The sequence below is a fragment of the Excalfactoria chinensis genome, chromosome 1 (assembly GCF_039878825.1).
Source record: "Excalfactoria chinensis isolate bCotChi1 chromosome 1, bCotChi1.hap2, whole genome shotgun sequence".
NCBI lineage: Eukaryota > Metazoa > Chordata > Aves > Galliformes > Phasianidae > Excalfactoria > Excalfactoria chinensis.
Genome location: NC_092825.1, coordinates 180,980,640 through 180,997,097, shown reverse-complemented (window position 1 = coordinate 180,997,097; position 16,458 = coordinate 180,980,640). Strand labels below are relative to the sequence as shown.

Genomic DNA, 16,458 nt, shown 5'->3' with positions numbered 1-16,458 from the left:
TGTAGATCCAGGAGTAGCCTCATTGAAGTGAGCAGCATATGGCCCAGTAATCGAGAGCTGAACTGAATCAGATAGGTGATATCTGGAGGTGATGACAGGTGTTTTTAGCAGAACACAGACTTTGTGCTGCTCAAAGGATCCGGGTAATTGTTGGAAATCCATATTGTCATTATGTGCTATGATACACCGACACATTTGGACTTCAGTCTGCTTTCCACATGACATTGAAATTGGGAGATGGGGGGGGAGTAAGGAAATAAAATGCTCATCTTGGACCAAGTTCTCCAAACACCTGGGTATGTGACTGTGCCCATTTCAAAAGAAGAAAAAGGGATTGTTCACCATCAATTCTCAGAGGCACTGCTCATATTTGGCACACACTGCGTATTGACAGCCATTCTGCAGCGTATCATCTTTGCTGTGTTATAAAAAGTACGTTTTCTCTAAGAGATGCAGAGAGAAACCAGCAGAGAACTGCTGACCTGAGTCTGCAGGCAGCCTCAGCCAACCAGTGATTTTCCATGCCTGTCATTAGTTTAAGCAAAGAGCAGCCCTTGCACCCTTTCACTGTCTGTGTAAGGGATAGGAACTGCCACATCTAACTTTGGGCAGGCTTCTACCTCCCAACAACCCACTTCACTCACTCCAGTGTCACCTGACCTGGTTTAAATATCTATTATATGTAGAGGTAACCTTAGAAATGCTTCTTTGTCCCCCTTGATTATAGCAGAGATATGGATATCTTGAGCATATACACTAGGTTAGTGGAGTCCTACCCAATGTGTGTCACTAAATAACTCGGCTTTGCAGTGACAGCTTCAAACAGCCAGCTGAAGGATGCTTCCTCAGCCCTAGCAGCATCTGATGTGTTTTCTTTAGGCCTCAAAGCACATTGGTGCAAATCAAACTCAAGTTAGTATGAAATTCACCTGTTGTGAGCAAAGCTCTTGCAGGTGGAATTATTTTTGTCTCCAGCAGTGAGACTAACACCACCACCACAGCAGGGCTTAATGAGAGCTCAGTAGCAGCCCAAAGCTATTGGCTGTGTTACACTGATTCTTTAGGATAAGAGATTTCCCCTCACCGTGTGCTCTCAGCTGGGCCTGCTGTTGCAGAGATGTAGCAAATCATCAGATCAGGGTCCAGAGTGGCTCTTTGGGCTCGTGCTTCTGTCTCTGCAGTGAGGAGCTAATGTTACCCTGGGGAGCTGTAATCTAAACCGGATGGCATTGCTGACAAGCTGCCAGCCAACTCGAGGTTTGTTTTCCTCCCCTGTGTCTCTCCCCTTCTCATCCTTAAGAGTATTTGTTTGTTTCCCATGTAAGGTGTAGCACCTTCTCTTAGATAAAGAATGCTGATAGGAGGATTTTGCTTATTGCTCTGCCCCTCAGTGCACACAGAAGGGAGGCTGGTTTCCAAGCTGGGCCAACCCTTCTGTGCAATGGGATTTCCCGTTTCCAGGAGGCAGCATGCTTGGACCATAAAGGCTGTGTTGTGCCAACAACAGATGCCTCTGACTGAGACACACAGCTTTAACAAGTCCCTGGAAACTTCCTGCTAGAAGGGGAATTATGTGAAAAAACATACAGTAGAAATGTGTGGAATTCCAAATCTTCAGCAGCCCAAGGGAGAACACTCATGTAATGGCACTGCAGAAACTGAACCCAGCCCTCTGGGCTCCCTTCTCTGCTTTGTTCCAAGGATAACCACGGGCAAATCCTTTAGTTTACCCCTTGGCAGCACATGCTGATAAGCAGCCTCTGAAATTCAGAACAGGGCACAGCTGAGCAATGGTCGCAATGTATGTGCTAATACTGAGTGAGATAAATTTGTTGGCTGTTCTTAGTTCTGCAGCTCATACGCTGCTCCTTTTACAGCAGCGTGGTAGTGAGGAAAGCTGAGCTAATGAGTAAGGAATGTTTGTAGGACTCAGCTCAACTCCAAAGAGCTCATCCTATGGTTGCTTTATACGTATTTGTTCGGTCTATCCTTTCATATGGACCTTGCCATTGATTATTGGTTATGACTGAGCATCTATCTTGTACTTTCTTGGTAAGCACAAATGAGCACTGTGTGTTCAGGTCATGATGGAGATGGACATCTCCCATGAGGATGTCACATTTGATCTGTCTCCTTCCTACATTACTATTCCATCTCATGTACAATTCTGTTTATTCTTTTGGCAGACTGTAGACATCCTCAGTCTCTTACCTGGCTTTGTATCTGTGAGACTCAAACTGTTTGTTATATGACACAGCTACTAGGCTTAAACACTTTATAGAATAGCTTGAGTTGGAAGGGAGCTGTAAGTCCAGCTCCCCAGCAATGAACAAGGACATCTCCATCAGGTGCTTAGAGCCCAGTCCAGCCTGGCTTTGAATATCTTATTTCCCTTAAACCTACAAAGTTGTTAATTCATCATCTTTTCCTTAGGCTAGGACTGTTTTGCTGACGTCACTGCTGCTCTCAGATGAGCAGAATTAGCTTGGTAGAAGTTTGGTATACCCATCATCTACAGATGTTCACGGTGACTGTGTCCTATCAGAAGATTTATAAAGCCTTCTTTCCATCCTGTAGAAGAGAGCTTTCCATCAAAAATATGCCTTTTGCATCACGGGCAAGTAGCTCTAAAACCCTGTGGAATCAAGGCTTCACCAGAATTTTGTATTAAAATGTTGATAAATGAGAATGGCATAGAAACTTTAGCAGCTGCCTGTCTAGCCACATATTGTTCCTATCTGTGCAGATCATGCTGATTTAGGCTCTAAATTTCTGTAGAAGATACTGTGCTCCATCTAGAGAACAGACTTTCTACACAGAATGAGGGGTTCAAGGAAAGGGTCTGTAGAGAGAGCTGTAGAGTCGGTGCAACATTCTTATCTGCATGGTCCCCGTGTTTAGCACGTTTTAGCTCACAGCCCAGGTGTTTCTCTCAGAGGTTGTGCTGCTCCAAACACCATCCACTCAATTATTTAAAATTCAGTTGCTATGGATCTACTCAAGGTGATCAGTTTAAAGAAAATGCAGATGGCCTCTGGTTTTGAGTTCCCGCTGCGCTTTGGTTAATTTGGTATGTAAAGGTATTAGGTTAATTAAATGCCATGTGTTGCATGGAGACTGACTGTATTTGTGGATTAATCGGCACCCGAGTGTGTTCTGTGCTGGATATCCTCAAACTGGCAGCATTTGGGGTTGTTGTTTTTTTTCACTAAGAAAGTAAAGAACTGAAGAGAAGTCAAGGGGAAATGAAGCATTTGTCTGTTAATCTTGTGGTCGTTTCTCTGGGACTGGTGATTGCAGCGTCCTTCAGGTCTCCGACTAAGCTTCACCCCTTACTGGAGAGACTGGAAGAATTTGAGTGAAGAGAAGCAAGGTTGTTCAGTTTGCTTTGAGGATCTCACAATATCCAACTGTACAGGGCGATTATGGCTGGTGGATGGAAGTTTTTCTACTAGAAGATCTTTACTAGAAGCCAGATTGTGAATGAGGTCTATGGGTGCCTTGCATGCAGCAGGCACAGCTGTGCCAAAGGTCTAAAGCAAACTGGCCACGTCTCCCTGATATTCATGGTGGAATACGTATAAAAAGCAGAGGGTGGCAAACATAGCTGCAAGGCTTTGGAAATGCTGAAAAGGAAGAAAGTCGTCTTCATGCAGCCATGTGCTGAGGTCATGGAAGATCAGGACAGAGACCAGGGCAAATGGACACTGCTCCGCAATGTCAACCAGGCCCTGAAGCCCACAACTATGCTGGCGGTAAGATGGGGGGGGTCCCAGGACACAAGCATGGCTGGGAGCTTTTAAGCTACTTTGAACAATTGATCTTTCTGTCTGATTACATCCTTCAGCTTCTCTCACCTTCCTCCTGAGCCTCTGAGACCCCCTCATCCCGGGTGTTGTCACTCCCATAGCGCAGCCTTGTTGTCCTTGCACCTAGAAGTCCCTCCTAAAGATCCTCCTTGTTAATTGAGCTAATCTCTGTGTGTGCCCATCATGGTGTTCCCTCCTCTTGCCCCATTCTTTGGCTGTTATTGCCCTTAGGTTGTGATGTTCCAAGGGCAGAGTCCACTACAGAGCCTTTGGAAAGGGTTTAGTACCACGTGGCTGCCTTGGGGAGAAATAGTTGGAACGTGGGATGTGGTTTAGTGGGCAATATTGGTAATACATGGATGTTTGAACTAGATGATCTTTGAGGTCTTTTCCAACCTTAATGGCTCTATGATTCTAAGACGCTATGTCAACACTGTACAGTGCTTGGTGGTATTCTCACTCTTTTGTTGTTTGTTTTGGAAAATAAACAACGTTACTCCAGGCATGAGGGAGGTTATGCAACTTACAGGCCAGTCCACTGGAGCTGGTAAATGCATGAATCACCCTGATATGCCCTGAAATCCCCAATATATTTGCTGTTATTTGGGCTGATCCAAAAGTGATTGCATTAGAGGAAGAAATGTCAACTGATTTTCATGGGTTTTATATAAAATTAATTAAAGCGGAGGAAGGAAATACATCAGCGGCCTTAGTAAGTGATGTTATTTTTTAACCTAACCAAACCTTCCTGAGCTTACCAGCTTAGCCCATCCCATAAGACTCGTGGGTTTGTTTGTTTGTTTTTTTCCATCAGTATTAGGAATGGCATTAAAATGTGTTTAGAAGAAGTGTTTTGAGGGGACAAGCAGCCTGTGCATTAGGCAGGCAATGCACAGGAGTTGTCCTAGTGGCAGTACAGGATCAATTTACCTTGGGGATAGCAGGCTGCCTTTTTATCTCAGTTGTGTAACAGGATATATGAAGCAGGCTGCCTTTACAGCTATTTAAAATTAGAGATTTTTTTTTTAAGGGAAAAAAAAGCAATATTACAATTTTTTGCTTTCTTGTTCCAGAGCAGTTTTTACTCAGCTGACGAGGTGTCAGCAGTGCTTTCTGCTGAGCAGGGACTGAGTTCCCCAGCTCTGCTCTTGCTGACACCTTGATCAAGTTACCTACCCTGTGCATGAATTTGCCCAGCTCCGCAGGTGAGATAATACTGCTGAGCACTCTGAAATGCTTTCAGAGTCTCGGATCAAAGGAGTTAAGAAATACATTATAAATCAACTGATATTAATATTTATGTGTGCATGACGCTGCTTTCATATGTGCGTTTTTTTTCCTTTTAACCAAGTTATGGGATGTGAGATAAGGCAGCCAATGGGAAGAAGAACGGATTATATTTGTTACAAGTTGCATGAAGGTATTTATTGAAGTGCTATAGCAGGACCTTCTGAGGAAAAGGAAACACAAAGGGCTGGATCACTGCATGTAAGCAGCATGACTATTAATATCCAGGTGCAACCAAGCAATCAGCTGCCAAGGCTGGGAACCACCTCAGAATGGCTGTGAATCGTTTTGTGTAGCATTTCTCTAGGTGTTGATCCCTGGGTGTAACCTGACAGTACTGTGACAGATGTGTAGCATCTGTCTTGGTAATGGCAGGCAATTCTGTCTGCAGCAGTGGTATGGAAATAGTTGAACGCTGAGGTCTTTTCCAACCTAAGCCAATCTATGATTCTAGGATTTAGGAGAAAGTTTTTCACACAGAGGGTGGCGATGCACTGGAACAGGTTGGCCAAGGAGGTTGTAGATGTCCCATCCCTGGAGGCATTCAATGTCAGGCTGGATGTGGCTCTGGGCATCCCTGGCAACCCTGCCCATGTCAGGAGAGCTGAAACTAGATGATCTTTGAGGTCCTTTTCAACCTAGGTCATTCTATGATGAAGCCCTTCTGAGCAAGCATAAGTTGGAACACGTTTCATGTTACTGTATGTTTCCAATTCCCACTGCCTGAAGCGGAGCTGAAGGTTGTTTACCAATCCATGGGGTCAAACAAAATCTATAAGCACTCTATTCACAGAAATGGTCACTAGTGACTGTTGAGGAAAGAGGTTATAACAGTGCACATGCAAAGCGATCCTATCTGTTGTTTGCTCTCCTCTCTCCCAACAATTTTTCAGGACTTCAGAAAATAGATACTGCATTTCCACCATGCTTCCTAGGTACAAATGGAGCTGGCCTGCAGGAATGTGACATTAGACAGGCATCTTTATCTTACAAATTCACAATGTCAAACCCAGTTGCTTGAAAAGGTAGATTTTCTTGGTTATTGCAAAGATTACTGGTGACAGTTGAGGTGGAAAACTGACGATAAATGAGGTCAGATATTAGGAGAAATTTCTTCTCAGAAAAAGTGATAATGCATTGGAATAAGCTGCCCATGGAAGTGGTGGAGTCACTGTCCCTGTACGTGTTAGGAACTCTGGGGATGTGGCGCTAAAAGGACACGGTCAGTGGGCATGGTGGGGATGGGATGGGGTTGGGTTTGGGAATCTTCGAGGTTCATTTCCAACCTTTATGATTCTTTGATAATTTAACTAGGTTGCTCCCAAATGTAGCACCTCATTCCACTGGCATTAGGGGTGGGAAATAATTTTGCCTTGTTTCAAAGAGTCCTGCTTGGGGTTTTAGTTTTGGATTATTTTTGGTTTTGCCTTTTGCATTGGGGGAAAAAAAGAACAAACAGAAATCATTGAAGTCTTTTTGCATTCAAGTGATTTAATATCCACAACGCTGATGAGCAGATAGTCCCTGCCCAGTTGGACTGACAGAGGTTTATAGGATGACCAGTGACACCATGGGTGGGTTGGAATGGATAGGGGTGAACTGCATGCTCTGTCTTTCAAAACAAAAGCAGGTTCTCAAGTGAAGCAAGACATTTCTGGAACACACAAAAGGACACAACTTTTCAAGCTTCATCACTTTTCCTTTGTGATTATGGGTATTATGGATGCCAATGCTTTTGCAGAGCTTCAGGAAGCAGCCAGACATACTCACAGTAGACAAAAACCCCAGAGAAGTATTAATGCAAAGAGCCCACCTACGAATTTCTATAGCTGGAAGACCTCCTGTGGAAGTGTCCCTACCTCCAACCCTACTCCCAGAAGCCATCTGTGAAGAATGGATGATATGTGGTTTGCAAAGAAAGCCATTTGACTTGTACCAATGTCTTGGGTAGAAAACTTCAGGGTCTTTTCTCCCAAGAGATTCTGGTGTAACAGTCTTCACTTTGTTTGCAGGGGGATTATGTGTGGATGGACCTCAAAACTGGTCGGGAATTCGATGTCCCCATTGGAGCGGTGGTTAAACTGTGCGACTCTGGACAGATCCAAGTTGTGGATGATGAAGGCAATGTAAGTATTAAGGGTTGTAGTTGCTATTCAGCTCTGTAACTGTTGTGGGCACAAGCCCCAGGTAGGATTAAATGCATGAATTTAGGTTGCATTTGAAAGCCAAACTTGATTTGAATCTGATTAAGGGTGATAGGATTCTCTCCATTAATATCAGTGTATATTGGAACTGGGCTGTAGCTTTCAGAAGCAGTCCCACCTCTGAACCAAACTCTTGCCAAATAGAGACAGCTCAATACTCCGATTCAAACATAGTTAATAGATCTAATTTTGCTCATTCCCAGTGTTTCCAGAAAGGAAAAGGGCTAATAACAGGAGATTCATGATGACTTTGACACAGGCTTTTCATGTGTCCTTGGAAATAGCAGTAAGAGCAAGATAACACTGTGTCTCTACTTTTGTGGCTGTACTGGGAATGGAATAGCGAGAAGCTTCTTGAGTACAGTGATGACACAATCTGTTTTAAGGGAACGTCCATATTACAAGCAGGGAGTGACCTGAAGATTCTTGTCCTTTATCACTTTTGATAAACTTTAGTTCAGCTGGATCCTTGTGTCCAGTCTGTAGTGACTTTTGAAGTCCCTCAGAATTGATCAGCCTAAATAAAACTCCATCAATAGAAGTGTAATTTACCACCTCGTGCATCTCTCTGCTTTTTTGAATCATCTTTTCTATTCTTAACAATGTTTTGCAGCAAAGGGTTAACCAGTGATGCAGAAATGTAGTTGTTTGAAAGGAAGAATGAAATGTTATTTGTTAAAAACTCGCTTGACATGCTGGATGTCCATGCTGCCCCAGATTGTGCTCCTGCCAAGATGGCTGATGTCTCAGTCTCTTGCCACTCTAGTAAACCAAAAGATGTTTTCCTTCTTCTGCTATGAATGACTCCCTGACATGCCCCAGTGATAGAAGCTATGGTCTGCGTGCTATGGCTCTCCCATGTATGCTCTTTCACCTGGTTCTTCCGCCTAGGGTGGACTGTTTATGCCCCTCATCCCAGTGGTTTCTCATTTGACTTATCCTTCCCTGCCCTCGTTCTCTTCCCAGGAGCACTGGATTTCCCCGCAGAATGCCAGCCACATCAAACCCATGCACCCCACCTCCATCCATGGAGTGGAGGACATGATCCGGCTGGGGGACTTGAATGAGGCAGGAATCCTTAGGAACCTGTTGATCCGCTACCGGGAGCATCTCATCTACGTGAGTGTCTACCCCATCTCCATCTACTACTCTGCACTGTACTTCCTTAGCTACACTTCCTTAGCTACGCTGTACTCCTTAGCTATTGGAAACCCACATGGGTTTTTCCCCAATTTAAACAAGGATCTGGGTTTCTAGCACCCAAACAGTTGAGTGTATCTGTATGGGTATGTTGTTCTTCTGTGAAGAAAACATTGCAAAGTTTACAGTTGTCCCAGGGGAAGCTGGAGACCCTATTACATGTGATATGCAAAGACCTGGCTACCTCCCTACGCAGCCCATGTTTGGAACACATGTCAAGTTTATGCATGTACAGTAAGCAGTTTAACCCAGGCCACGTTCAGGGTATAGTAACCATAAAGGAAAAAGACTGTGGGAACTGTAAGCTGGATGTGGCCTTTCTACATTCTCCCACTGAACTGTTAAGTCATCCAACTGCTGGAGGCACAAGGGCTCAAGAAAGGATGAGAAGATGCACATGTAAATAACCATGTGAGCAGCTCAGAGAAGAGCTCCAAAGTACTTGTCCCATCTATGTTTATAACGTTGGGGATCCTGACAGCTGAACTTTGAGGACAGTAGTACCCCTCCTTAGGTTATCTTGGTCATGTAACAACCATTGGGCCCACTGCAGCTTTTCCAACCCAAACAGATATCCAGAAATCAAAGGTTTTACAGGGAGCCAGCAGGCACTGAGCCACTCTTCTGTGACAGCACCTCAAAAACCAAATAGGACAAGAGTCAGCAATCAAGTCTCTGAGTTGTTTTTACTACATACTGGATAGTCTGGTGCACATTCTGGTGGCGGAAGTGAGGAAAGTGTGTGACTTTCACTAGTAAATGAATTCAAACAACCTACATAAATATGGTATTGCTGGGTATTTCTCCTATGCTCCAGCTTTCTGCCACTCAGGTGAGTACCTGCTGTCCCTCCAAAGGCCTTTTCAAGGCAACCAGGCTGTAAAGATTACTAGGCCAGATGGAATTGCAATACATCCTGATCTGCTAGACAGCATAAACTAACAGACCATATCCACAATTTTTTTGTATCAAGTCTGCTGATTCTGCTTGTTGTCCAGTGCCTTTTGAAAGGATGGTTTTGGATTAGAGCTGGGCAGTGATGGAGAACACATCACCCTGCTACAAAGGCTGCTGAAATGGTTGACCACCTATCCTCTCATCTTGACTCTACAAAATACCTTTCTTCTTTCATAGGTGAATTTCAGTTCTAGAGGAACAGGATGAAGATACTAAAAAGGCACTCCTAGGTTCCCAGAATTGGAATAAATATAGAGATTCCCAAATGTCTCTTTCAATAAGGCACCCTGTTTAGTGCCCTACACTGTCAGTTTAGAGAAAAACACGTAACAGGAAAATAACTCAGATGTTAAATGAGCTGAGTTACTCCCTGGATCTCTCGTTAGGGGAGCTCAGTCATTTATAATGGTAAAATAGCAAAAGTTAACAGGGCCAAATCTGTAGCTGAGGTGTTCTCTCTGTGTGCACTGCGTACCCAGGATAGTCACCGAAGATATTATTGCAGCCAACAGATCCAAGTCTGCCTTTTGGCTGTCTAGACATAGGTCTGGTGGGTGAGGTGAACTGCTTCAGAGCTGGCTGGGGCTCACATATCTTTGAAAACATGTTGGAAAGAAAGTTGGGGTTGGACGTCTACAGTCCAAATTCCAGCTCAAGCACCTGTTCAGTTTCAAAGTTTGATGTCATACTTGTGTGAATAACTGAATTCAGGCAACCTGAAAGCCACCCAAGTTGTACAGGTAGCCAATAGTTTGAGGTGATTGGTTCATTCAGAGAACAGGCTGTTCATACCTGTTCAGCATTACCCCTTTCCTCCTGTTTGTGGACCTGTGTAGTGGTACCAAGGAATATCCCCTGTGTCTCTGTAGAAACAGAGGATCATGGTGGATATTTTTTCAGTGGTGTCTGTGTATCTCTCCTGAGGGTCCCTAAGCCATCAGCCAAATGTCTGTTGCCTTGCTAAAGGAAGAGAAGTCCTTGGATAAGATTTCACATGTACAATATCAGATTGCCCACAGATAAAAGCTTCTCCTTCATGAAAGCTCTGACTCCGAGCTCCCTCACTAAGCCATTCACGGGCATCCAGGGAGATTATGAACATGAATGAATGATGTTCAGCAGAGTCATGCTAACAAGTGCTAATGCAAAGAGCAGCTGCTAACCCAGAGGCAAGACTGGGCAGTGATTTGGGTTGAGTAATTCACTGACAATATGATTTCTCCTCGAGTTCTTTGAGTCTGGTTGTGACAGAGCTAGCTGTACTGCAGGGCTGCTGTGTGTAAGGGATGGCCACTTGCCTTGATCTAATTGTAACTGATCACTCCACCTGCCTTAACATCACCAGTTGAGCACTGCCTGAAGCATGTTCATCTGATTTTAGGCTGGATTCAGAGCTTGAGTTTCACACTTCTTTGGTTTTCTGAGGCTAAGGAATATTTGGTTGTTATCTTTGCAGTCTGTCACACAGGTACATCCTTGGAGAAGGAAGCTCCAAGGAGCTCATGTTCTCATCAAATATTTTCAGCAGGTGGTTCCTTACTAGGTTCCTTTGTTGCAACCTGTTCATAGAATAATAGAATGATCTTCATAGAATCATAAAATGATAAAATCGATAGGTTGTATTCATAGAATATAACTGAATCCGTATTGAACAACATAACCCATTCCTTGGGCTAGTCCTGCTCCATGCAGTAAACGACTTGCATTTGCATCAAAGAGGTCCCAAGTTACTGTGCTTTGATTACTCCACATCACTAATGGCTTTGAAGTGGCAGCATGTGATCCTGGGCACATAGGAATCATAGATTTGTTTGAGTTGGAAAGAACCCTTGAAGGTCATCTAGTCCAACTCCCCTTCAATGAGCGGGGAATGAGCGTAAAGCTTGATAGAGATTTATGCAAACCAACCCTGTCTATGTGAGTGTTATTACAGGGTTGGGAACACAACTTTGGATCCTCATCTTTTAAGAGTGGGGGCACTAGTAGGAGTACATTTGTAATGAGCATGGTAAATGTTGATGGCAGTTTTGCAAAGCCAAGATGTGTAGGGATACTCAGCTCTCTGAAGCACTGGGTTTTTTTGGTGGTACATTGGTTGGTGGTTTTATTTCTGAGGTGTTATTTGTATTTGTTTGGTGACTTTGCCTTCACTATTTGAAATACTTTCTGAGCCCCCTGAGTGAAGGGTAACCTTTCCAATAGGTCTCCAGCCCCTCTTGTTTCATCATCTCGGTAGCTTTGTGTAAGGTATAATTCTGCTCTAATAAAATATAATTCTCCTTTTTCTCCTCCCTCACATTTTACTCATAAGACAAACTGCGGCGGGAGGGTAAGTAATGACTCTTGGAGCTGTCATCTGTAATCACTCTTGTGCCCATCCATTGGATCACTTGTTCCTCTTCTGTTGCATTTTCATTTAATTTGCACTACCATTGCTGTTGCTTCACAAATGCATTGAGAGCATCATCCCATTTGCTGCAGAGCTTGTCCCTCACGGTGAAGTTTTGACCTTCCCAGAACTGTAGGGTCCCCTGTCTGTCAATGCAGTATTGCATGATTAAAGCTTTAAGTGCTTCTCAGTAATTATCTCAGTTAGCAGGAAGAAAACTTCTGCAACCCAATGAACAAAAACAAGGGTGTTTTCGCTCAAGGTTTGGTTTGTACACACTGGGGGAAACCATGCTGAAAAGCAAAGTTATTTGGTAGGGAGTCTGGTCTTTGAGTAAGGTTAAATCTCTTTATCTAGAGATGAAAGCCACGTCGGCTGTTGCTTTCTTGTTGCCAAGATGCAGCAAAGTTTAGTAGAGCTTTAACCCCATAAGAATCCAGATGAAATCAGCCACAGCGCTCTGAGCAGTGAGGGAAGCAGTCTCAGAAAGGATTTTGTTTGGGGCTACTTAAGATGTAGGTCATGCAAGCAATAATGAATTTGAGTTGTGGTTTCTGATGTAAGTGGTCCGCTACAGCAGAGCCTCTTCCTATCAGCAACACTTGATTTTCCTGATATGGAATGGCTTTGCTCTCACCCAGCAACAGAAACCAAAGAGATAATATTTCCTTGGAGGTGCCCTTTGGCCCGCCATCAGCAAAGCAGACAAAGTTTTTCGTGAGAAGTGGTAAACTCTGAACATTCATCAACTAGGAATGACCTAGGAAAGCAAGCAATAGTTAGATGGGGTTTGTGCTGACAAAGTCTTTTGTAGATCACAAGGGAAGGGTCAGCAAGAGTATCCAGGAAGCGCATTCCTCCAACTAATGGTTAACTCCTTTCATAAGCTTGCTGGCTGTGTTTGGGGTAGGTCAGGCTTAATATGGCTGAAATCTCTACAAAGTGTCAGTCTTTTTGAGAAGATGCTCAAGGAAGATCAGAAATACCCCTCAAATTAATTTGGTAATAAATGATGAAGAGGAAAACAGTGTTCCAGGTCTCTCACCAAGTGCTGGAAGGAAACTACAGGGATAGTGGCAAACTTGGTGACATAAAGCCACCCAGAAATTGAGCTCAGTCCTTCTCTGAACGTTAACTTTACATTCTCTGTCACTGTGGAAGGCTGCTCAGGAACTTCGGTGCTTCCCTACTTCAATAGCTTTGTGTAACACCCAGTCTAAGTTATTTCACAGCCAACTTCCACCCTTTGTATTTGTGATAACTTTGTCTTTGAGCTTCAAGAGCTTTCACCTTTCCTGATGTTTAATCTATTACCACAACTTTCTCTCTTAATTGGTTCTATAAATCCAAATCTCACCTGGGCTGAACAGAAACCTGCTCTCTGGTGTTGCTCACGGGGCTACCAAGTGCCAGCTCCTAAGGGCTTTCAGCATCCCTAATGCAGAACACAGCTGCCACCTACCGGCTGCCTTTCAAGAAGCTGGAGCTGGCAGGAAGCGAAGAACAAATAAGAAGGTAGTGAAGAACAAATTATGACCTATCTCCACTGAAGCTTATTCTTTGATGATTCAGGGATAACAAGTTTCGATGAGAGAAACTCAACCTGGGGCCGTGTTATCTTCAAGCTACATAAGCATCCTTGCCTGAGTCACTTTGGTTCTTTGTTCCAAAGATTTACTTTTGTTTTTAGGTCATGCAACTGAAACAATATATTTTTATGTTAAAATGATGACAAGAGTTGTTGTTGTTGTTTTGTCTGGAATAATATTGGCAGCAGTGGAGACACTTTGTAGATGGTCACATGAGAAATGAAAGGGGAGATTCAGCTTTCACAACATTAGTTAGCCTAGAGAAAGCACAGGATGCCACAAAGAGTTTTGCTACCAAAGGCCAAGGACAACTTTGTGCAACAGAGAGCATAGGATGCACAAAAGGCATTTCCAAAATGACTACGATGTGGCTTAGAAGAAGTATGTCTGCACTTTGTGAACCATTTCCCTTTGCATGGGGCACGCTTTAAACTGCAGCACAGAAAGGTTTGGTTAGACAAAGATGTAGTGAGGAACAGACTGCAGAGGAAGGTGTTAGCAGATCTGCTGTGGGTTTTTAAAAGGCAGTTAAATAGGTATCTGTCAGGAACTGTGGGTCCAGCTGGCCCTGGTTTGAGGCAACGATCTCCAGGTCCCTCACATCTTTAGTTTCTCAGAACTTGTGCAGTGCAGTAAGTATATATGGATGCATAGTGGCTCTGGGGGTGTTTTTGTAAATATGAGCTTGACTTGGAACTCTAAATCTTAACTGAGGAACATCTGAAATATGAATGAAAACTTGAATCCATCTAGTGCATGAGCAGGGCTGAGTCTGAACTAAATTATATAGTTTGGAACTTTTGTTCTAGCTTTGCTCCAGGCTTCACATTTCAGTCATCCTTGGCTTGTACATCACCTTCCATCCAGCTTTCAAAAACAATTGATTTTTCTGACCTCCATGCTCCATCCAAACTGCCAGAACCCCTCATCTAGGTCTCACTGTCCCATCAACCTTCATGTGCTTCTCCTCCAGACATACACTGGTTCGATACTGGTGGCGGTAAACCCCTATCAGCTTCTACCCATCTATTCACCGGAGCAGATCCGCCTGTACACCAACAAAAAGATTGGGGAAATGCCACCACACATCTTTGCAATCGCTGACAACTGCTACTTCAACATGCAACGCAACAACAAGGATCAGTGTTGTATCATAAGGTGAGTTGGTTTCCGAATGGAACATACACTGGAAAAGGCAGCTGGTTGATGAGGAACAGATAGTAGAACATAATTGGGAATTAGAAACAGCCATGAGATACTTTATCCATGTAATGTTAGTGTAGAGTTGGTCTCTGTTATGCATTTCTGAAGTCAAAAATACCAACTTGCAAGTAGCATCCTGCTTCTTGCCTCAATTACCTTCTCCTCTGCCCTCAGTGAGAAACAGGTTGGATGTTAGGAAAAACTCATTCTCTGAAAGAGTGGTTGGGCACTGGAGCCATCCCTGGGGGCTTTCAAGAAACAAGTAGATGTAGTATTTAGTTACATGGTTTAGCAGGCAATGCTGTTGGTAGGTGGCTGGGCTGGATGAGCTCTAGAGGTCTTTCCCAACATTAATGATGCTATGATTCTGTGTCTATGGGACCTGTGGCTGTCACCAAATGGCAATATTTCAGATTCTGCTTTATAATGCATTTGGGCAGTTCCAGACTTGTGATGAATCTTCCTCTGCACCACTGGCTCAAGGTGAGATGATCCTACCTGGAAAAGCACTGTTTGAAAGTGCTTCCTGATATTCTTGGTCACAACTGTACAATGATATTTGCTGGAGAGACCCACACCTAAAAGCAAAAGTTGGGCCACGTGAATAGGAGTGTAAATCTGTATCCTGTCTGGAAGCTGTATTGTGTCCTAACTTCTGGATGTAACCAGTCATTGTAGCATTGAAAACTCATCCTTAGTGGTCTCGTCCCACTTGTGCTAATAGCACAGGACATGGAGATAGAGAGAGGGAAGTTAGCAGAATGCAGAAGGACTTTCACTGACCTCAAATTCTGTTGTTGTTGCAGCGGTGAATCCGGGGCAGGGAAAACAGAAAGCACGAAATTGATTCTTCAGTTCCTGGCAGCAATCAGTGGTCAGCACTCCTGGATTGAGCAGCAGGTCCTGGAGGCAAATCCCATCTTGGAAGGTGAGGTTAGAAGTGGTTGAGGCCTTTTTTTGATGGCTGAAAAAAATGTTCATTGCATGGGAGTTGGAATAGATGACCTTTGTAGGTTCCTTCAAAAAACTCCATGATTCAGTTTTCCAGGAATATTTTTGGTAATGGTTGTTGTAAAAAGAAATGATTAATTTGAAGATATCACCATTTCCATATAAATCAAAACATTTTCCCCACATTTCAAAACAGAAACCTGAATTTTGCCAAGTTATCTGTGTAGTCTGGGATTCCAAAAGCTGATCAGCAGAACTGATCATGACAGAGAAACTGTGGTAGCCCCATCCCTGGAGGTGCTCAAGACCATGTTGGATGTGGCCCTTGGGCAGCCTGAGCTGGGGGTGGCAACCAATCTATGGCGGAGAGGTTGGATCGTGATGGTCTTTTAGGTTCCTTCCAACACAAACCATTCTATGATTCTATGAAATATACACAATTCTTTAGAAAATGTGCACCACCTCTTCCCCTGTTACAGTTATAACTGTGTGGAGTGTACTCTTCCCTGCAGCATTTGGGAATGCAAAGACGATCCGTAATGACAACTCCAGCCGATTTGGGAAGTACATTGACATCCACTTCAACAAAAGGGGAGCCATTGAGGGGGCCAAGATTGAGCAGTATCTGCTGGAGAAGTCCCGGGTCTGCAGACAGGTAAGGTAACATATCTGCAAAGCACGAGAGTGGGTCTATTGACATTTGCAGTGACATTATCAGAAGAGCTGATGGTTGCTCTTCTTCTGCAGGCCCAGGACGAGAGGAATTACCACGTGTTCTACTGCATGCTGAGAGGAATGACGATGGAGCAGAAGAAGAAGCTGGGTCTTGGGAAAGCCACAGACTACAACTATCTTGCGATGGTGAGGGT

At 43.8% G+C, this 16,458-nt stretch overlaps 1 protein-coding gene across 1 annotated transcript in view; it reads left to right on the top strand.

Moving 5' to 3' along the window:
* The window catches only part of MYO7A (myosin VIIA), an 89,951-nt gene that overhangs the window by 29,979 nt on the left and 43,514 nt on the right, over positions 1-16,458 (top strand). The window contains exons 3-9 of the mRNA XM_072326991.1: positions 7,109-7,222; positions 8,267-8,419; positions 11,769-11,786; positions 14,409-14,593; positions 15,445-15,566; positions 16,102-16,244; positions 16,337-16,450. Coding sequence (XP_072183092.1) covers positions 7,109-7,222; positions 8,267-8,419; positions 11,769-11,786; positions 14,409-14,593; positions 15,445-15,566; positions 16,102-16,244; positions 16,337-16,450 — 849 coding nt within the window. The remainder of the gene's footprint in view (positions 1-7,108; positions 7,223-8,266; positions 8,420-11,768; positions 11,787-14,408; positions 14,594-15,444; positions 15,567-16,101; positions 16,245-16,336; positions 16,451-16,458) is intronic.